The 23,469-nt window shown below is 42.1% G+C and overlaps 1 protein-coding gene across 1 annotated transcript; it reads left to right on the forward strand.

Moving 5' to 3' along the window:
* Positions 1-8,062: 8,062 nt before the first annotated feature.
* On the forward strand, positions 8,063-20,886 carry LOC139380754 (A kinase (PRKA) anchor protein 17A). Its single transcript, XM_071123752.1, has 9 exons — positions 8,063-8,203; positions 8,717-8,813; positions 9,397-9,506; positions 9,746-9,875; positions 10,083-10,286; positions 13,599-13,823; positions 17,898-18,046; positions 18,341-18,581; positions 18,731-20,886. The coding sequence occupies exons 2-9, from the start codon at positions 8,724-8,726 to the stop codon at positions 19,676-19,678; spliced, it is 2,097 nt and encodes a 698-aa protein (XP_070979853.1). The 5' UTR covers positions 8,063-8,203; positions 8,717-8,723; the 3' UTR covers positions 19,679-20,886.
* Positions 20,887-23,469: the final 2,583 nt, after the last annotated feature.

Raw genomic sequence — 23,469 nt, forward strand, 5'->3', positions numbered from 1 at the left:
AATAAAGGAGGCGTGAACAACCTGGATAAGGTGATTGGCACTTACAGCTGCAGGAGGATGACTGCCCGCTGGCCCCTGGTCATCTTCCATAACATCATTGATGTGTGCTCATACAAAGCCTTCGTAATATGGAACAAGATCAACCCTATCTGGATGCCTGATAAGCGAGAACAAGAGGAGGGTGTTCCTGGAGCAGCTGTGAAAGGCACTTGTAACCCCATACATTCAAAGAAGGGAGCACCTCCACCGCACAGCAGCCTCTGCAGCGCTTGTGAAGACTGTTAATGGGGCTAAATCTTGCCCTGACCCACCTGAGGCTGCAGCTGGGGCAGGCAAGAGGAGGAGATGCCAATTCTGCCCCCAAAGAAGGACTGTAAAACAAATATTAGGTGCTGCACATGTAAGAAATACATCTGCAAAGTCCATGCACACAAACCTGCATACTGTCCTACATGTGCTAATTAGAGTTGATTGATTTATACTCTTCACGTTTTTGTTTTGTATCTATTATCTTATTTTATTCTTATTTATTGTTGTTGTTTATACACCTTGTGGGTGGGGGCAATGGTTAAAAACATGGGAGAAGACTAGTATTTTGTATTTGAGTTCCTCATTGTACAGTATATAAGAACATATCACTATGTTGCCAAAAAAGTTCAAGACTGTTATTGTTTCCCTTCAAAAAAATGCATTCAAAACTACTTTCTGCAAATTTCTGCATGTAACGATGTACGCTGAGAGTCGGGAAGCAGGTTCAGGGAGTGAATACATTTAATTAATAAATGAACAAAACAAGAAACACAAACAGCGCACCGACATAGAACAAGAACGGTGACGACTGGGGAATAAACCAAAGGGAGTGACATATACAGTGGCTTGCGAAAGTATTCACCCCTCTTGGCATTTTTCCTATTTTGTTGCCTTACAATCTAGAATTAAAATTGATTTTTGGGGTGTTTGTATCATTTGATTTACATAACATGCCTACCACTTTGAAGATGCAAAATAAAAACAATTGTGAAACAAACAAGAAATAAGACAAGAAAAACAGAACTTGAGCGTGCATAACTATTCACCCCCCCCCAAAGTCAATACTTTGTAGAGCCACCTTTTACAGAAATTACAGCTGCAAGTCTCTTGGGGTATGTCTCTATAAGCTTGGCACATCTAGTCACTGGGATTTTTGCCCATTTTTCAAGGCAAAATTGCTCCAGCTCCTTCAAGTTGGATGGGTTCCACTGGTGTACAGCAATATTTAAGTCATTCCACAGATTCTCAATTGGATTGAGGTCTGGGCTTTGGCTAGGCCATTCCAAGACATTTCAATGTTTCCCCTTAAACCACTCGAGTGTTGCTTTAGCAGTATGCTTAGGGTCATTGTCCTGCTGGAAGATGAACCTCCATCCCTGTCTCAAATCTCTGGAAGACTGAAACAGCTTTCCCTCAAGAATTTCCCTGTATTTAGCACCATCCAACATTCCTTCAATTCTGACCAGTTTCCCAGTTCCTGCCAATGAAAAACATCCCCACAGCATGATGCTGCCACCACGCTTCACTGTGGTGATGGTGTTCTCGGGGTGATGAGAGGTGTTGGGTTTGTGCCAGACATAGTGTTTTCCTTGATGGCCAAAAAGCAACATTTTAGTCTCATCTGACCAGAGTACCTTCTTCCATATGTTTGGGGAGTCTCCCACATACCTCTTGGCGAACACCAAACGTGTTTGCTTATTTTTTTCTTTAAGCAATGGCTTTTTTTCTGGCCACTCTTCCGTAAAGCCCAGCTCTGTGGAATGTACGGCATAAAGTTGTCCTATGGACAGATACTCCAATCTTCGCTGTGGAGCTTTGCAGCTCCTTCAGGGTTATCTTTGGTCTCTTTGTTGCCTCTCTGATTAATGCCCTCCTTGCATGGTCCGTGAGTTTTGGTGAGCGGACCCCTCTTGGCAGGTTTGTTGTGCCATAAATAATGGATTTAATGGTGCTCTGTGAGATGTTCAAGGTTTCTGATATATTTTTTACAACCCAACCCTGATCTGTACTTCTCCACAACTTTGTCCCTGACCTGTTTGGATAGCTTCTTGGTCTTCATGGTGCCGGTTGCTTGGTGGTGCCCCTTGCTTAGTGGTGTTGCAGACTCTGGGGCCTTTTAGAACAGGTGTTTTTATACTGAGATCATGTGACACTTAGATTACACCCAGATGGACTTTATTTAACCAATTATGTGACTTCTGCAGGTAATTGGTTGCACCAGATCTTATTTAGGGGATTCATAGCAAAGGGGGTGAATTCATATGCACGCACCACTTTTCAGTTGTTTTTTTTTAATCGTTTTTTGAAACAAGTTATATTTTTAATTTCACTTCACAAATTTTGAATATTTTGTGAATGTCCATTACATGAAATCCAAATAAAAATCTATTTAATTTACAGGTTGTAATGCAACAAAATAGGAAAAACACCAAGGTGGATGAATACTTTTGCAAGGCACTGTAAATGTTTTCTTTCCATCCTTCCTCCCTTCCTCCCTACAGGAGATAGATTTAGAGATCAGGAAGGTGATCGAAGATGTGGCCTAGTTTGCGATCTCTGACCTTGAGCCACCATTTGACGAACTGCAACCACATTTTCGCCATCAAACCGCCCATGGAGATCTGACAGACAACCTTTGGGTCAAATTAAGGTCTGTCAGCTAGACACACACACACACCTGGACCAAACTACAGTCCATAAGGTACACAGCCCCTCCGAACCCTGGGTGACAGTCTACTCTTCCTCTCCTCTTCTTTTCCTTCTCATTCCCTTCTCTCATTAGTTCTCTAAACGCACAATAGGAGATGAGATCGTTAATCTGTCGGTCAGAGTCTGTAGCAGCATTCCAAACCATTTCATCACCTCTGACCCTGCGATGTCACCACAAGAAGTTGGTTGCACCTTAACCAAATCAAATCAAATCAAATTTTTATTTGTCACATACACATGGTTAGCAGATGTTAATGCGAGTGTAGCGAAATGCTTGTGCTTCTAGTTCCGACAATGCAGTAACTGGGGAGGACGGGCTCGTGTTAATGGCTGAGGTGGAATGGTATCAAATACATCAAACACATAGTTTGATGCCATTCCATATATTTGATATTATATTTGAGATTTGAGATTCTTCGAAGGAGCCACCCTTTGCCTTGATGACAGCTTTGCACACTCTTGGCATTCTCTCAACCAGCTTCACCTGGAATGCTTTTCCAACAGTCTTGAAAGAGTTCCCACATATGCTGAGCACTTGTTGGCTGCTTTTCCTTCACTCTGCGGTCCAACTCATCCCAAACCATCTCAAATGGGTTAAGGTTGGGTGATTGTACAGGCCAGGTCATCTGATGCAGCACCCCATCACTCTCCTTCTGTGTCAAATCGGCCTTACAGAGCCCGGAAGTGTGTTGGGTCATTGTCCTGTTGAAAAACAAATGATAGTCCCACTAAGCTCAAACCAGATGGATGGTGTGTCGCTGCAGAATGGTGTGGAAGCCATGCTGGTTAAGTGTGCCTTGAATTCTAAATAAATCACTGACAGTGTCACCAGCAAAGCACCCCCACGCCATCACCTCCTCCTCCATGCTTCATGGTGGGAACCACACATGCGGAGATAATTCGTTCACCTACTCTGCGTCTTACAAAGACACAGCGGTTGGAACCAAAATTCTAAAATTTGGACTCATCAGACCGAATTACAGATTTCCACCGGTCTAATGTCTATTGCTCGTGTTTATTGGCCCAAGCAAGTCTCTTCTTTTAATTGGTGTCCTTTTTATAGTGGTTTCTTTGCAACAATTTGACCATGAAGGCCTGATTCACGCAGTCTCCCCTAAACAGTTGATGTTGAGATGTTTCTGTCACTTGAAGTCTCTGAAGCATTTATTTGGGCTGGAATTTCTTAGGTGCAGTTAAGTCTAATGAACTTATCCTCTGTAGCAGAGGTAACTCTCAGCTGAAAAAGTGGCGGTCCTCATGAGAGCCAGTTTCATTATAGCTCTTGATGGTTTTTGTGACTGCACTTGAAGAAACTGTCAAAGTTCTTGAAATCTTCCAGATTGACTGGCAGTCATGTCCTAAAGTAATTATGGACTGTCGGTTCTCTTTGCTTATTTGAGCTGTTCTTGCCATAATATGGACTTGGTCTTTTACCAAATAGGGCTATCTTCTATATACCACCCCTACCTTGTCACAACACTTCTGATTGGCTCAAATGCATTAAGAAGGAATGATATTCCACAAAGGAACTTTTGACAAGGCACACCTATTAATTAAAATGCTATCTAGATGACTACCTCATGAAGCTGGTTGAGAGAATGCCAAGAGCTGTCATCAAGGCAAAGGGTGGCTACTTTGAAGAATCTCAAATATAACAATATTTTAATTTGTGTAACACTTTTTTTGGTTACTACATGATTCCATGTGTGTTATTTCCTAGTTTTGATATCTTCACTATTATTATACAATGTAGAAAATAGTACAAATAAAGAAAAACCCTTGAATGAGTAGATGTGTCTAAACTTTTGACTGGTAATGTCTATCATTTGGGGGCGGTCTAAGGCGCAGTGGTCTAAGGCACTGCATCTCAGTGCTAGAGTCATCACTACAGACACCTTGGTTGGCATCCAGGCTGTATCACAACTGGCCGTGATTGGGAGTCCCATAGGGCAGCGCACAAATTGGCCCAGCGTTGTCCGGGTTTGGCCGGTGTAGGCCGTAATTGTGAATAAGAGTTTGTTCTTAACTGACTTGCCTAGTTTAAATAAAGGTTAACTAAAAATAAAAAATAGACCTTGCTTAATTAATCTGTATCAAGAAATAATCTTATTTGTATGCCTATCAATCAACAAATGTACAATGTTTAAAGCACATTTTTACAAGTCTGTCACTGATGACAGCTCCAATAAGCCCCTTATTGTGAATGACATGTAAATGAGAAGCTTGTAGAATTATGACTCTCCGACCACATTTCGGATCAAGTTGGCTTTTAGGCCTACTGACTCAAATTAACAAATTGATTAGTTAATTTTTACCTTTTTAACCTTTATTTAACCAGGTAGGCCAGTTGAGAACTTGTTCTCATTTACAACTGCGACCTGGCCAAGATAAAGCAAAGCAGTGCGATACCAAACAACAACAAAGAGTTACACATGGAATAAACAAACATACAGTCAATAACACAATAGAAAAAAATGTATATATAGTGTGTGCAAATGAGGTAAGATTAAGGAGGTAAGGCAATAAATAGGCCCTAGTGGCGAAAAAAAATATACAATTTAGCAATTAAACACTGGACTGATGGATGTACAGTGGATGAATGTGCAAGTAGAGATACTGGGGTGCAAAGGGGAAAAAAAAGGAAAAAAATATGGGGATGAGGTAGTTGGATGGGCAATTTACAGATGGGCTATGTACAGGTGCAGTGGTCTGTGAGCTGCTCTGACAGCTGATGTTTCAATTTAGTGAGGGAGATATGAGGCTCCAGCTTCAGTGATTTTTGAAATTCGTTCCAGTCATTGGCAGCAGAGAACTGGAAGGAAAGGCGGCCAAAGAGGAATAGGCTTTGGGGGTGACCAGTGAAATATACCTGCTGGAGCTCGTGCTATGGGTGGGTGCTGCTAGGGTGACCAGTGACCTGAGATAAGGCAGGGCTTTACCTAGCAAAGACTTATAGATGACCTGGAACCAGTGGGTTTGGCGACGAATATGAAGCGAGGGCCAGCCAACGAGAGCATACAGGTCGCAGTGGTGGGTAGTATATGGGGCTTTGGTGACAAAACGGATGGCACTGTGATAGACTGCATCCAATTTGTTGAGTAGAGTGTTGGAGGCTATTTTGTAAATGACATTGCCGAAGTCAAGGATCGGTAGGATAGTCCGTTTTACGAGGGTATGTTTGGCGGCATGAGTGAAGGATGCTTTGTTGCGAAATAGGAAGCCGATTCTAGATTTAATTTTGAATGGGAGATGCTTAATGTGAGTCTGGAAGGAGAGTTTACAGTCTAACCAGACACCTAGGTATTTGTAATTGTCCATATATTCTAAGTCAGAACAGTCCAGAGTAGTGATGCTGGACGGGCGGACAGGTGCGAGCAGCGATTGGTTGAAGAGCATGCATTTAGTTTTACTTGCATTTTAAGAGCAGTTGGAGGCCACGGAAGTAGAGTTGTATGGCATTGAGGTACATCTGGAGGTTAGTTAACACAGTGCCCAAAGAAGGGCCAGAAGTATACAGAATGGTGTCGTCTGCATAGAGGTGGATCAGAGAATCACCAGCAGCAAAGCGACATCATTGATGTATACAGAGAAAAGAGTCGGCCCGAGAATTGAACCCTGTGGCACCCCCATAGAGACTGTCAGAGGCCCGGACAACAGGCCCTCCGATTTGACACACTGAACTCTGTATGAGAAGTAGTTGGTGAACTAGGCGAGGCAGTCATTTGAGAAACCAAGGCTGTTGAGTCTGCCGATAAGAATGTGGTGATTGACAGAGTCGTAAGCCTGGGCCAGGTCGATGAATACGGCTGCACAGTATAGTCTTTTATTGATGGCGGTTATGATATCGTTCAGGACCTTGAGCGTGGCTGATCTGCACCCATGACCAGCACGGAAACCAGATTGCATAGCGAAGAAGGTATCGTGGGATTCGAAATGGTCAGTGATCTGTTTGTTAACTTGTTAATTTTGACTGAAAGACTTGAAAAGATCAGCTTCAGTAAGAGCCAATTCATGCATGATCCGAATATGTGGTCAGAGGCGCCATACTGATGGTGTGATGCACGTGTGGAGCCTCCAGAGGCATGCAGAGGCCATATTGTGCTCCATACCGCATCATTGTGCAGTGTGTGTACCTCTCAAAATGTTAAACAATGTGGAGGGCTCTGTATAGCTCCAAATTTACATGATTGGTTGACGTTAGTTGAGGAAGGGAGGTCCTGTATAAACAGACTCACTTCTTTGACAACTTCTTTTACAACTGTTCTGTTTGGCAAAGCACAAGATGTATGAATGTCCTGACTTCTGCAGAGGCCATATCACCATAAATGCAGCATGCCAATGCAGATGTTGGATTGACCATTCAGCACCTTTAAAAAGAGTGGATCTTCCCATCCCTACTGGATTGGAGTGTGGACCTCAACTTTCAATTACCCACTTGGGTATATACTCATAAAAAACAATGAATAGATGGGACCAGCATGTCAAGAGTGCCTGGTTACACAGGCAGCTGTTGACACGCGAGCAGTTTGGATGAAACGATTGAATAACATCTGTGTACATTTATTTTGCAATGCTCTCGCGCACGCAATGTAGCCGATTTGGTCAGCATTTTATCTGCTCTATGAGGTACAGATTGCGCTAAAGTAAAACGCTAATTGTAATTAACGTAAATAAAATATCATAACAGTAATGGGAACCTGGGACCTGACAAACCGGACACCTACGTACATCCAACAAGAGTCGGAGGACATAGGTATACACTAGCTAGAACCTTCTCAACGTGAATCTGGTAGGACAAAAAAGCATGTCCAATTGTATCGTTTTCCCCCATGTTGTTCATCAGGTTCTACTGTAGCTGACAGGGTGACATGTTGTGTGGACTAACGACATAAAACCGTGTGTATCACAAAGCATGATCAAAGCTACTCTAATTTTGAGAAACATTGAGAAATAGTTTAGTAGATTGTTTTGTGAAATTAACCAGTGATCTACCATGGATAAGCAGCTAGTAAACTATATAATATTGGAAAATACACTTTTCCCATGGGCTGCCCACACGCACCTCACATCCCTATACCAGTTGTAGGTATCCATTCGCAGAAATCTTAGAAAGGCAACAGGAAAAGAGTATTTGCTAATTTTATAATTTTCTAAATGTGATGATGGTGGGAAATGTTGATGCTCTCTGATACAAGACAATTGAGATGATTTGCAAATATGTAATTATTTTGTTAGTAAATGCGCTTCGGGAATCGTCGCGAGGTGGCGGTAAAGTTTTTTTTCTACAGTAAAAGGACATTTGGATGTCTCCGGTAAGTTCAAAGTTCTCTCAACTCGGAAGTTTCTTCGAGTAGCTACATTTGTTGTGCAGAAAACTACAGTTAATTGACGCTTTGTGGACATATTCTAATTTTAACACATACAAACAACAAAAAATACATATATTTAGCAACTGGTGAAGCAGGTTGGTGTATTTACATCATTAATTGTCAATGATTTCAGTGGGGGTTTTTTCAGTATAAAAGTGCTGCGGCCGCATTGGTTACCATTAGCCGGCTAACAGTTAGCTGCTATGTTAGCCAGCTAACGTCGTTACCTATGTGAAACCATTCGGTCGTAGCAGCTAGTCGGCTAGCTAGATATATTCTGTTTTTAATTGTATTGCTTAGGTACATATCGAATATTTAGATGTTAGTTTGCTAGTAAACATTCACAGTGATGTCCTTTATAGTGACTCGATAAAAGATGTCAAGAAGCAAGATGGCTAAGTTAACGTTACTGATTCATTAGAAAAAATATAGTAGATAACAAGACATCCATTCATTGGCAATTTATGCTACATGAATTATAGCTAGCTGGCCGGCCGTCCAACCAGATTTACAGCAATAGTACTGTATGAAAGACAGTACATCTACACATTTTTCGACACTGATCCCATTGACTCGCCCGCCCCCCTCTTACGCTCCCCCCTCTGTAGTCAGGTCATGATGACCACCCTCGTCCATGACACCACTGAGGCGGTGTGTCTGTGTCAGGAGTACAACCTGTTCCTGAAACCCATCGCCAAGATGACGGTGAGTGACATATACAGTGTCACATACACCATATGGCTGGAAACACGACATTGAATTCTACATTGGGTAGGAATGAGCGTTTGACTCAGACTCGACTCTCACAACCTCTACAAGCCAGGATGTTGAATAAAATGTAGTAGATTCATATCATCTAAAGCTGAGGATAAAATATAAAATGCATGCACACTTGCCGAGCTCATGCACGTGATTACATGGTTCTGTGCATGCTTCAGGTGATAGGAATCAGAATGCACTACCAGCGCTTTGAAAAGTTTATGTAATTATACTTTCCTGTGGATATATTGTCTCACATTCCTACCGCCAAAAGGAACAACCACACAGACAACCAGTAACGTACACAAAAATATAATTTAATTCAACATTCTGGCTTGTAGAGGTTGTAAAGAAACATTCCTGATTCAGATGCTCATTTCTGACCTGACGTACAATTCAATTTAGTTCAACATAGTGTTTCCAGGCAAATACACCTGTACCTGAAGTAATGAGCATCTCCAACACAATGCATTTGACATCCAGATGAGCATGTATTACAGTAAAATGTATTCTATGATTTCTCTTCCAGTTGAGTGTGGCACTGCCCCAGCTGAAGTTGCCTGGGAAGAGCATCTCTAACTGGGAGGTGATGGAGAGGGTGAAGGCCATGGTGGCTCCTGAACAGTTCTCTGCCCTCAGGTTGTCATGTGCACTGTCCATAGGAACATATTCATACTATTATAGCCATAGGTCATGTGTGTTTTTTTTTTATAGCTGAGCTACAAGCAAGCTAATAACTCTACAATAACAGTAAAACCATGACAATACTGATAATATGGCCAATGGATTGCCTGGTATCAGTATTTTCTGGTATGGATAGATGTATTGAATGAAGCTGTAATCATCAAGCAATATGTCTCACCGCTGTCTCTCCCCAGGATCTCTAAGAGCACCATGGACTTTATCCGCTTCGAGGGCGAGGTGGAGAACAGAGGGGTGGTGAAGATCCTACTGGCCAAACTGGATGGCAAGAGCATCAAACTCAGCGGCTTCACTGACATACTCAAGGTAACGGAACTGTTATGTAGGGGTCAAAATGTGTCAAGTAAAGTGTTAACAAAAAATCTGTATTTTTGGTGATAGAGTACCTTCCCCAAGTTCTTGTAACACATTAAAAAAAATCTCCTAATCAACCGGACTGATAAATTAACGGGGAATAATACATCATGTAGCTATAACTAATTATATTTTTTCCCTGGTCTGTGGGGTGTCCAGGTGCGTGCAGTGGAGAATAAGATGGACTTCCCGACACGTTATGACTGGGACTCGTTCTTCCGTGACGCCAAGGACATGAACGATACGGTTCCAGGGGAGAGGCCAGACACCATCCGCCTGGAGGGCCTGCCCTGCCGCTGGTTTACCCTGCCTGACGGTCCCCCTGATCGGCCCTCCGAGATGGCCCTGCAGACCATCTTCCAGGTAGGAAAGAACTCATTATATACACTACCAGCCAAAAGTTTGACACACCTACTCATTTAAGGGGTTTTCTTTATTTTTTTTACTATTTTCTTTAGAATAATAGTGAAGACATCACAACTATGAAATAACACATCATCATATTTTATATTTGAGATTCTTCAAAGTAGCCACCATTTGCCTTGATGACAGATTTGCACACTCTTTCCATTCTCTCACCCAGCTTCATGAGGTAGTCACTTGGAATGCATTTCAATTAACAGGTGTGCCTTGTTAAAAGTTAATTGGTGGAATTTATTTCCTTAATGCGTTTGAGCCAATCAGTTGTGTTGTGACGAGGTAGTGGTGGTATACAGAAAATAGCCCTATTTAGTAAAAGACCAAGCCCATTTTATTGCAAGAACAGATCAAATAAGTCCATTACTGTAAGACATGAAGGTCAGTCAATCTGGAAAATTTCAAGAACTTTGAAAGCCCTATGATGAAACTGGCTGTCATGAGGACCGCCACAGGAAAGGAAGACCCGGAGTTACCTCTGCTGCAGAGGATAAGTTCATTAGAGTTAACTGCAGCTCAGAAATTGCAGCCTAAATAAATTGTGTTCAAGTAACAGACACATCTCAACATCAACTGTTCAGAGGAGACTGCGTGAATCAGGCCTTCATGGTCGAATTGCTGCAAAGAACACACTACTGAAGGACACCAATAAGAAGAGACTTGCTTATGGCAAAAAACAACAGCAATGGACATTAGACCGGTGGAAATCTGTACTTTACTCTGAGTCTAAATTTGAGATTTTTGGTTCCAAACGCCGTGTCTTTCAGGGATACAAACTAGTCACCTTTCGGTGAAATTCGGCCTTTCAAAATAGGTGGCTCTACGTGATTCGTGTAGATCCGATGAGAAAAGTTTTTTGGGGGAGGGGAGCAATACTGGGTGTATCCAAGGCTCATCCAATTGTTTACCTACTAGAATACAGCACGTGACTGAAGAAAGAAGAGACAACCAATTTACTAGTTACAGCATCAGTGCTCTGGAAAGACAGCTTGGCAGTTACAGCAGCGCGTCCCCTGAACGATAACGAAGAGGTGATGTTAGGCGAGAAGCCTGACCACGGAGACGGGGGTGAGAAGGTGACGAAGCGTACTTCATGAGCTGTAACTGAAAAACTACTGGAATTTGGAAAGTTTGAGTTGAGGGAGAAAGTGTGGTGGAACAAGTATTAGCGTTGTTAAGTATCTTTTTAGCTGGATCGAATTCTTCGTTAGCTAGCCAGAGAAATTTTGAGCAACATTAGCCAACTTATCTGATCAAATTATTGAGTTTATGGTGTTAAAATTAGCTTGCTAATAAAGGCAGACAGCTAATGTTAGCTAGCTAACATAACACCATCAGATGAGCTAACATTAGTAACCTAACTAATTCGCTGTAGTATTAACTGGTATATGACTCCTTGCCGTTCCTCAAGTTATAACGCATTAGTTGCTTACTGGACCCTGGCAATCTGTGTGAAATGTTCACTAGCTAACGAACTAACAACTATCTGTTAACTAATGTTTTCCATCTACAGTATGTGGTTAATTTTTAGCATGAGAGAATTGGGTGTAAATGAGGCGTTGCTTGTTAAACAAGTGGATTCCGGGATCAAGTCTAGCTGGAGCTGGGCCTGGTTTAAGCTGGATGCCACTATAGAGGTGAAAGGAACACCACACACTCCTGCTTTCTCACTTTCGCTGGCACATTGTAGAACAGATGTCCACAGGCAGAAAGTGTACCATGTAATAATGTTTAGTGTAGCCCAAATATATTGTTTTTGTTGTGTTGAATTTGACAGTAACAAGTGTGTATTTTTGCACACATGTAGCCTTGTGCACTTGATCTATCTATAGTGGCCACTATAATAGAGCAAAAATAGAATGCCTGTGTTTCATTCTATTTCTACTTTAAGATGTCTTTTTCCCAAGTGCAGTATTTATGTGTGGTCACAAGCATTCTATTATAAAGGCTGCCATGGCTAATTGCAATATTAGTGTATTGTTTCATTTGCAGTAAAGTCTAGGCAACAGTTAACATTGGATTGCTTTCTTTAAATTTTTTAGCTGTGAGTTATGTTCACATTAACCACTTAAATTTTTTTTTTTAAACAGACTGATAATGTAGATCATATTCTTTGTTGTTTAATTTGTTAACCTGTATTTCCCCCTAGCAGCGATTTAAAAAAAAAAAAAAATGTTTTATGCATGTTTCAGTGCAACAAAAAACCTGTCACCTTTTTATGCCCTCACCAGTTTGCATCCCTGGTCTTTTGTGAGACGCAGAGTAGGTGAATGGGTGATCTCCGCATGTGTGGTTCCCACGTGAAGCATGGAGGAGGAGGTGTGATTGTGTGGTGGTGCTTTGCTGTTGACACGGATTTTTATTTTGAATTCAAGGCACACTTAACCAGCATGGCTACCACAGCATTCTGCAGTGATATGCCATCTCATCTGGTTTGCGCTTAGTGGGACTATCATTTGTTTTTCAACAGGACAATTACCCAACACACCCCCAGGCTGTGTAAGGGCTATTTGACCAAGAAGGAGAGTGATGGAGTGCTGCATCAGATGACCTGGTCTCCACAATCACATGACCTCAACTCAATTGAGATGGTTTGGGATGAGTTGGACTGCAGAGTGAGGGAAAAGCGGCCAAGAAGTGCTCAGCATATGTGGGAACTCCTTCAAGACTTGAAAAGCATTGAGAGAGCTGGTTGAGAGAATGCCAAGAGTGTGCAAATCCGTAGTCAAGGCAACAGGTGGCTACTTTGAAGAATTTTAAATGTTTGTTTAACACTTTTTAGCTTATTACATGATTCCATATGTGTTATTTCATAGTTTTGATGTCTTCACTATTATTCTACAATGTAGAAAATAGCAAAATAAAGAAAAATCCTTGAATGAGTAGTTGTGTCCAAACTTTTGACCGGTACTGTACCTAACAATCAATCACTCAATCCGTCATTGATCAATCAATTACCCAAATACACACATCCTAATTCGGGCCGGGACGATACCAGTATCGCAATATTATTTTCATGGCTAAAATGAAAACACAAGCAGACTTAACTTGTGGTCCTTTAAAAACCTGCTGTATGTAAAATATTGTGTTCTATAGCTTGGTATATAAATACATGTGACTCTGGATGACAACATGATGTTTGTTTCCAACATAAGAAGTGAAATCCACTTTGTGTTTTGTTTCCTTGCCACGATACTAATGAGTATCACAATACTTGTATTGTCCCAGCCCTACACCTAACCTTATCACTCCTCCCAGGGCTTTGGTCAGGTGCGTCATGTAGACATCCCCATGTTGGACCCGTACAGAGAGGAGACTCTTGATAAGAACTTCAACACCTTCACCTTTGGCGGCCATCTTAACTTTGAGGCGTACGTCCAGTACCAGGAGTACGATGGCTTCGCCAAGGCCATGGACACACTGAGAGGCATGAAGCTCATGTACAAAGGAGAGGATGGCAAGGCTGTGGCCTGCAACATCAAGGTACTGAACTACACACACTATCCACACTACAGACACACAAATATATATATATATATATACACACACACTAAGAGGGATGAACCACATATAGAAGGGAGAGGAGGGTATTCACACTGTTAGATTTGGGTGAGGGTTGAGGGAATTGTCCTGCTGTGTTAGCACTAGAACCGCCATAGGCCAACGACCACTGACGTTTGATTTTGTAAAATAACCCCCTCCTCCCCCCAAAGAATGCAACGACCCTCCCTGACTTTTCCTTAAAGTTTGTATTTTACATTGCTCATTGGTCAGAATTTTGAAATCACAAACAGTGTTTTAAGCCTTTTTTCTCTGTTTTCTTCACACCTATTCCCTTTTTAACCAGCTAAGACAATGCGCTGTAGGATGTTGGTACCCAGCCAGGGGCTAATGTGTCTCTCGCTCCTCACTGAATGACAAATGAATGAATGGCCGATAATTGTGCACATTATTTCCCAATTTAATTAGGCCTAACTGAATTAAGGAGGGTGAAGAGGTTGATTCAATTAAAAAATATAATAGTGTAAGGATTATTGTTTATGAGCCTATTTACCAACGTCGGTGCTCATTTTTATAGCTAATCATTGGACCGCACGCCTTGCAGGTTGATATCATTGTCTTTTACTTTTTACTTTGAAATAATAATCTGTTACAGGACTCTTTTATTTACAATAACTATTACTAATAAAATGTATTGTAAGGGAAGTGAAACCATGCTATGTGTTGCAGTATGCCTTTAGAATAATGCTAAACATATCCTTGTCTCAATCCGAGTTAATGAGCGAGGGGAAACAAACGATGTCAGTCGCAGCAGCCGGCCCATTTGAAACTATACCCAAACTACACCTAAATTATACCCAAACTACACCTAAACTATACCCAAACTAATTTTACACATAATAAGAGTTAGCCTAAAGACAAGATTAAATTGACATTTTTGGGGAAGAACATTTGTTTGCATCCATTTTTTTTATGACCAGTACTGTAGGTGCACGAGACAACTTTACCTGCATCATAGCATACATATCAATGAATCGTTGTGACATAAAATACAAGTGAGTGTAATCAATGTGTAATAACTATGGAAAAAATTTATGAATGCGTTAAATTATAATGTGACGTGCAGCCATATTCCGGTCCTGATTGGTCAACAAGCTAGCTTATTTGACACGTCAATATTTGACGTGTATCTTTTTTGACATGCAAAGACCCAAACAGCATTCCATAGAAATCCTGGTTGAGAATGAAACGACTGAACAACGAAACAGCACAGCAAGTAAGTGAAAGAAATAGGTTTTGATTGTTTTACTGGTAATGGGGACATACGTAAATGCCAACAAATAACTTTTTGGTGTGTGTGTAACCTTTTATTTAACTAGGCAAGTCAGTTAAGAACATTCTTATTTGCAATGACGGCCTACCCCAGCCAAACCCGGATGACGCTGGGCCAGTTGTGCACCGCCCTATGGGACTCCCAATCACGGCCAGATGTGATACAGCCTGGATTCGAACCAGGGACTATAGTGACGTCTCTTGCACTGAGATGCAGTGCCTTAGACCGCTGCGTCCGTGTGTGTGTGTGTTAACTATTTAACTGTACTAGAATGCTTAAAAGGCCTCTAAACATTTTGAATATTGGTTATCGGTATCGTTTTTTTCAGCAAGGAAAATATTGGATATCGGTATTGGCCAAAAATGTGTTAAACAAATCAAAATATTTTATATTTGAGATTCTTCAACTTGCCACCATTTGCCTTGATGACAGTTTTGCACACTCTTGGCATTCATTCAACCAGCTTCATGAGGTAGTCACCTGGAATGTATTTCATTTAACAGGTGTGCCTTGTTAATTTGTGGAATTTATTTCCTTGATGCTTTTGAGCCAGTCAGTTGTTGTGACAAGGTAGGGGTGGTATACAGAAGATGGCCGTATTTGGTAAAATACACTTTTTCTCCTATTGTGTTATTGACTGATTGTTTACTCCATGTGTAACTCTGTGTTGTTTGTGTCGCACTGCTTTGCTTTATCTTGGCCAGGTTGCAGTTGTAAATGAGAACTTATTCTTAACTAGCCTACCTGGTTAAATAAAGGTGAAATAAATAAAAAAAACTTAAAGACCAAGTCCATATTATGGCAAGAACAGCTCAAATAAGCAAAGAGAAATGACAGTCCATCATTACTTTAAGACATGAAGGTCAGTCAATATGGAACATTTCAAGAACTGAAAGTTTCTTCAAGCGCTACGATGAAACTGGCTCTCATGAGGACCGCCACAGGAAAGGAAGACCCAGAGTTACCCCTGCTCTAGAGGATAAGTTCATTACAGAGTTCAAGTAACACATCTCAACATCAACTGTTCAGCGCAGACTGCGTGAATCTGGCCTTCATTGTCGAATTGCTGCAAAGAAACACCAAGGACACCACTAATAAGAAGATACGTACTTGGGCCAAGAAACACAAGCAATGGACATTAGACCAGTGGAAAAGTGTCCTTTGGTCTGGAGTCCAAATTGGAGGTTTTTGGTTCCAACTGCTGTGGCTTTGTAAGACACGGTGTTGGTGAACGGATGATCTCCGCATGTGAATTTCCCACCGTAAAGCTTGGAGGAGGAGATGTTATGGTGTGGGGTTGCTTTGCTGGTGACACTGTCTGTGATTTATTTAGAATTCAAGGCACACTTAACCAGCACGGCTTACACAGTATTCAGCTGCGACACACCATCCCATCTGGTTTGCGCTTAGTGAGACTATCATTTGTTTTTCAACACGACAATGACCCAACACACCTCCAGGCTGTTTAAGGGCTATTTGACCAAGGAGAGTGATGGAGTGCTGTATCAGATGATCTGGCCTCCACAATCCCCCGACTTCAACCAAATTGAGATGGTTTGGGATGAGTTGGAAAGTAGAGTGAAGGAAAAGCAGCCAACAAATGCTCAGCACATGTGGGAACTCCAAGACTTGGAAAAGCATTCCAGGTGAAGCTGGTTGAGAGAATGCCAAGGCAAAGAGTGGCTATTTGAAGAATCTTAAATATAAAATATATTTAGATTTGTTTAATACTTTTTTTACTACATGATTCCACATGTGTTATTTCATAGTTTTGATGTCTTCACTATTATTCTACAATGTAGAAAATAGTAAAAATAAACACCCTTGAATGAGTAGGTGTTCTCAAACTTTTGACCGGTAATGTACCTTTGTCAAATAACTCAAAATTCAAGTGGTGCAGCTCTATTTCCAAATATCACTTTTTCCAAGAATATCCACTCTTCCCATGCATTCAGCACATGACTACTCGCACGCTGTCCATGCGTTCAGCACATGACCACTCACATAGCAGCATTGTTCAGGCATTGTTTCTTTAGACCTGCCAAAATGAAATTATAGTGGATTTCTTTGTGATGGATTTAACTCTTGAACTTGTGGTTTTTAGTTTTAACTTTTAGCCTAGAGTAACAAACTAATTAAAATGCTATTAGGTTCTTTTGAAGGAATAGTTTTTTAGTATACTATACTAAGACCTCCATAAACACAACCAAATTCTTCTTCTTCTGATAGCATATATGAAATGGATTTATTAGACTGTTAAAATGTTGATGCACCATTGGCTGGAAGGGGGGATCCATCGAGGCCAAGTGTATGCTAATGGAGGTTAGTCGGTAGAGAAGGGCTTGTGTAGGACAGCAGGTTTAAGGTCTTTTGGTGACGTGAAAGTCAGGTCCATTATAATTCCAAGGATCACTGGACCAAACCGGGAGGCCTGGTCCCTAATCCAGAACTAAACTGTTCTTCCTTAATGAAGAGAGAGATGGAGGGGCAGAGGGAGAAATTGGGAGAGAGAGCTGTCTAAACCACGTGGGTCACAGCTTCTCAGCCTAAAATAAGAGCAGGAGGGGATGAGGAGAGAGGGTGGAAGGAGGAGAGTGGCAGGGGGGCAGCACGTCCTGTCTGTCAGGTGACCTTTGACACGAATAAACACCCAAGTGTCACTAGTGGACCCTGCAGTCCTACTCCAACTCACTCAGCTAACTGTCTGCCTGCCTGTCTGTCAGGTGACCTTTGACACCAGTAAACACCTGAGTGACGTGGCTCTGAAGAGACGGCAGCAGGAACGCCTGAGAATACTGGAGTTGGAGAGACAGAGGGAGGAGCTGAAACGCAAGGAGAAGGAGGAAGAGGAGAGACACAAGGAGGAGGAGAGGTGTGCAGAGAAAAGAGATGAGGTCATATGCCTGGCCTGAAAACATTGTCCCCTGTCTTTGCCTTTAGTGGTCTGTAGTTCTGAAGGGACTGGATAGGTGTAAGGAACATGGTGATTGCTCCACCTCGTCTTCCAATGAGTGTAAGCGTCCACTATATTGCTGTCACCCATCCAGTCCTTCAGATCTGCAAACCAAAGGTGGTAGGAACTAAGCTACTAGGGCCTGTATTGGTAGACAGTAGCAGAGCTATGTGTTAGACTAGTGAATGAACCATGCTTCTGCTGTGGTTGTAGGAAACAGAAGGAGGCGGAGGAGGAGGAAAAGGAACGGAGGAGGGAGGAGAGGATACGGAAACGAGAGCAGAAGCTGAGGGACCGGGAGGAGAGGAGGAACCTAAAGAAGGTGAAGAGGAGACAGGAGGAAGAGCAGAAGAAGTTGCAGATGAAGATTGCGACAGAGGAGAGAAGGCTGTTGTTGGCTCAGAGGAACCTGGAGTCTATACGCCTTATCGCTGAACTACTGGGCAGGACCAAGGTACACACAGACACACACACACTCACTTTTTGCATGGTGTCATTTAATGCACCAGTACTTACACCTATACCAATGCACATTTAATACAGACACATGCTGATAGGACCTACATTACAATCGGTGTCTTTCTCCTTCTCTCCCTTCCCTAGGCTCTGAAACAGCAACAGCAGGAGAAGGAGAGAGTGGAGAGAGAGGAGCGAGAGAAAGAGGAGTTAGCCAGGCAGAAGGAGGAGTTAGCCCGGCTGGAGCAGCTTGAGGCCTGCAGGCGAGAGCAGGAGGCGGAGTTGAGACGTGTGGAGTTAGAGAAAGGCCGTGCCTTGGATCTGCAGCGCAGAGAGAGGGAGCTGAGGGAGAGACTGGTTGGTAACCTGCTGAAGAAGGCTGGAGGAGAGGGAGAAAACCAGACCTCCACCCAACCCTCAGCCCTGACCATGCACAAGGGAGACAGCTCCGACCTGAGTAAGACAGGAAGGGCCCTGGGGGTGAACGGGGTGAGACCGAGGGGAGAGGAGAGACCCAGAGCTATGGTACGATCACACGTCACTGAGAAACAGATAGGAGAGAGGGAGGAGAGGCGAGGAGGCATAGAGGAGAGGAGAGGTAATGAATGGAGAAGCAGAGAGGCGAGGGAGAAACCTAGAGAAAGGGAGAGGAGTCGGTCCCATAGCCAGTGTAGGAGGAGGTACAGCCGGAGACGAAGAAGCTCTAGCAGAAAGAGGAGTGATAGTCAGAGGAGGAGGAGAAGTCATAGTTCTAAGAGGAGAAGTGATAGCAGACGGAGGAGAAGTCGCATTTCTAAGAGGAGAAGCGATAGCAGACGGAGGAGTGGTAGTCGTAGCCACAGGAGAGACAGTCACCATGGACGGGGCTGCAGCAGCAGGAGCACCAGCCATGATTGGAGCAGAAGCTCTAGTGAGAGGAGCCACAGCAGAGGCAGGAGGGGCCATAGACATAGTAGACATAAAGACAGCAGAAGCAGATCTAGTAGCAGCAGCTCTAGGAGTAGAGAGAGGAGCAGGGAGAAGGACAGGAGTACAGAGAGGAGTAGAGACTCCAGGAAGCGTAGTAGGAGTCATTCTCGTTTTAGACGCCACTAAACGCAGCCAGAGGAGACAGAAGAGGACCCTTTGCCTGTGTCTAGTTTAAGTGATGCATGGTCAGGCGTTCTAGTATGCTACTGTCTCTGGGCCATATCAGCTTCTTACACACACACACACACACCTCTTTCTCTCTCGCTCTCTCGCGCTCTCTCTCTTCCCCCCCAATGCTCTTTGTTCATCTCTAGTTGGTTTATTTACAGAATTTAAAAAAATGCTATACTGCTATTATGTTCTGTTTGACACATGTACTGTAGATTGATCACGTGGTGAGTGTGTCTCCTGTGTAGAAAGACATAGAAGAGGGATACAGAAAAAATACTTGATCTTTTTCGGGTCACAGCGAATGGCCTGGTTTGTGTTTCAGAAGAACAGCTTTAATTGGATTCTGGGAATTGTAGTAAAGTATTAATGCTTCAGCAGGATGCAGGGATCTGTAGTTCTATGGGAAAATGTCAGTCTAGTACAGTAAATAGACAGCTGTAGTTTAAGTCAAGCTTTTTACCCTAGGATAAAGTAGGGGGATGTTAAACAACTGACCGACGTTGGTTCAATTACTTGAATTCTATTTAGTTTCTGCCGTTTTTCTAGAGAGAAATCGAATCCAAAGACTTACAGGCTAAAGATGACCAGATGTCATGTTTCTGAGTTCCACGTTTGACCACCAGACGAGACTAGTTTTAGTTCTAACCTGGTTAAATGATAATGTTACTATGGCTTCTCCTCCCTCGGAACTAGAAGCACAAGCATTTCGCTACACTCGCAATAACATCTGCTAACCATGTGTATGTGACCAATAGAATTTGATTTGATAATGATAATAACATAAAGTGGTTCATAAATATAAAGTGTGTGATTTAAAGTTCAGTGTCAGCCCTGTTCTGGTGACTCGGTGTTTAACAGCACCCACCCCAGACGGAAGCCTAGTTTCACCATGTTCATTATTTTATTGGTGTCCCTGCTAAAGTTCTGTGGATAAGAACATTTTAAGTTGCCTTATTGATGAAAGTATGTAAAACAGAGCAGAGTGGTGTCAGTGGGTAATGTTGTATATAGGTTGTATAAAGGTCAGGGTGTCAGGAGGCTCATCAGTCTGTACTGTATATTCTCATGTTTCTCTGCTCTGATGGGCGGCAGCATGTCTCCAACACACTTGTCATTTTATTTGTTGTAATAAAGAAACTACAAAAAAGTAGTGATTTATTTCAGATGTATATTCTGTCTGAATGCGTGGGTAGCCTACTAACCTAATACCTACTAGGGATGGACATCAAAGCTCGATCTTTAACCAGAGATGAAAAAATAGATACATTCTACATTGTTTAAACTATTTGGTGGAATGTGCTTTGTGGCTGCCCGAACGGGCAAGTTAAATATTGTCTTGGAGACAATATGTTAATTTGCTTTGACTCTAGTGTTGTATTTGTGCATTTGCAGGGCAAAACCAAAAATAAACAAAGCCAAGCATCACACAGTTCTCTCTAAATTCCCTTTCCTCTCATTCACTCAGTTGTATTCCGTCAGCTCCCTACACACAAGCTCCCTGTTAGGCCTACAGAAATAAATGCCTATAAAAAGTACATTCCTTGCCAAATGATGAGAGCTTTATCACATTCTAAATGGACTGGGTGATTGAAGTAGGAAAATGTGTTCCAATAACAAGCTGCAGTTTTGGAATAATGGCATCCTGTCTATTTTCCGTTTAGGCTACTTTGTAAACTGCTAGTGCCATTTAGAATTGGTTTGCCAGGGATGGTGTCACTTTTTCCCCATCCCTAGCAAACACAGCTGATGAAAGTAATTGCATTCTAAACTGAAGATCATGCGTGTAACAATGTAGGACGTGTCTGATCAAATGACAAAACATTGTCCATATTAGCTGATAATTGGAGTCAGGTGTGTTAGCTGGGGCAAAAGTGTGATACCAATCAGGCCCCTGAGGACTGGAGTTGCCCATCCCTGGCCTAGGCTCCTCAAATTCAACTCGGGACCTCCAAACCAGTGCCACTGTGTTTTTTTAATTGTTCCCCTCTAATCAGGCACTGATTTAGATCTGGGACATCAGGTGAGAGTAATTAATTATCAGGTAGAACAGAACCAGAAAGCTCCGGATCTCGTAGGCTAAGAGTTGAATACCTAAGCTATAACACCCCCCTAAACATAGACAGGTTCCACACTGAAAATACGCAAAAACATTAGGTTGATAAAGACAAAGAGTGTATTTTCATCAGAATTATTAAGCATAGGCCTTCTCACCAAACATGTCCTGGCTGTGATTCATCACCATACACTGTTCAATGTGGAGTTGTTCATCCACTCAGAACATAAAAAAATAAGATGCCAGAATAATCTAGATCAAACCTCTGTATAGCGAAAAGACAGATTTTGATTTGTAACCCAGAAAAAAGTTTTAACTTGCAAAATTGAGCCCCGTTTTCAAATGATTATACTTTGAAAATAACTATTCTGTTTTATTTTATTCTTTTATATTACATCTTTTATTATAAATAGGTGTCTGGACTAATGGTTTGGGAAATAACAGCGTCTTGTCTGTTAATTAACAAAACAAGGCTATGCCATTGCACAGCTATAGGCTTCTTCAAGCAAGCGCCACTGCTGAGGTTACTGCCTTTCTGAAGATTGTGTTCCATGATATAATATAACCAGTTGATATTACGGGTTAGATCAATTCATCTGAAATGGTGCTTGCTTTTTATTGACTGACTCGACAAAACATTAGGAACACCTGCTCTTTCCACGACAGACTGACCAGGTGAAAGCTATGATCCCTTACTGATGTCACCTTCAATCAGTGTAGATGAAGGGGAGGAGGTTTAAATCCTGCTCTTTAAGCCTTGAGACATGGATTGTGTATGTGTGCAATTCAGAGAGAGAATGGGCAAGACAAAATATTTAAGTGCCTTTGAATGGGGTATAGTAGTTGGTGCCAGGTGCACTGTTTTGAGTGTGTCAAGAACTGCAACTCTGCTGGGTTTTTCACACTGCAGTTTTCCATATGTATCAAGAATGGTCCACCACCCTAAAGACATCCAGACAAATTGGCACAACTGTGGGAATCATTAGAGTCAGCATGGGCCAGCATCCTTGTGGAATGCTTTCGATACCTTGTAGAGTCCATACCCCGATGAATTGAGCCTGTTCTGAGGGCAAAAGAGGGTGGAACGCAATATTAGGAAGGTGTTCCTAATGTTTTGTACACAGTGTATATGGGGCAATTTTAAGAATTAAGAGTTATCTGTAATGGTTATGATTAATTAGGCATTGTTGAACACTGTTGGCATAGGCCTATAGATAAATGTGAATATTTTGTTTTAATCCAGTGCAGGCCTACTTGAGTACTCTGAAAAGAACAATGGGAGAACTCTGAACAGTAAAAAAAAAATGCCCATCCCTAGTACCTAGTAGCCTACTACATCATTCCTTCTAAATATACATTTAATTATTCTAACTCATTTGGTGTTTCATTACAGACTGAGATGAGGTTTTGTGTGTAATTATAGTAAGGTGGTAAGTGTATTGTTAGTGTTCAAGTAGGCCCCAGTATATTGCTATTCTGAAACAGTATGAGGTGAGTATGTGTGTGTGTGTAGTTATTAGAGTGTGTGTAATTGAGGTATGAGCCCCCGGCTATAAACTGTAATCTGATTATACCATTCTGCTTTGACTAGGTCTGCAATCTAACACACACAAGCACAAGACCTATGGGCTGTCTGATTAAACCCTGCTGCTCTCACTGAGACTGAGACAGCAGTGGTCGTTAACATTACTCC

Source organism: Oncorhynchus clarkii, chromosome 22, assembly GCF_045791955.1.
Source record: "Oncorhynchus clarkii lewisi isolate Uvic-CL-2024 chromosome 22, UVic_Ocla_1.0, whole genome shotgun sequence".
NCBI lineage: Eukaryota > Metazoa > Chordata > Actinopteri > Salmoniformes > Salmonidae > Oncorhynchus > Oncorhynchus clarkii.

What these genes read in the sequence shown, in the direction of transcription:
- LOC139380754 (XM_071123752.1), top strand. Translation starts at nt 8,724, where the DNA reads ATGATGACCACCCTCGTCCATGACACCACTGAGGCGGTGTGTCTGTGT. An exon ending in GCTTCACTGACATACTCAAG is followed by an intron (nt 9,876 to 10,082) that starts GTAACGGAACTG and finishes TGGGGTGTCCAG; the next exon opens with GTGCGTGCAGTGGAGAATAA. An exon ending in AGACACAAGGAGGAGGAGAG is followed by an intron (nt 18,047 to 18,340) that starts GTGTGCAGAGAA and finishes CTGTGGTTGTAG; the next exon opens with GAAACAGAAGGAGGCGGAGG.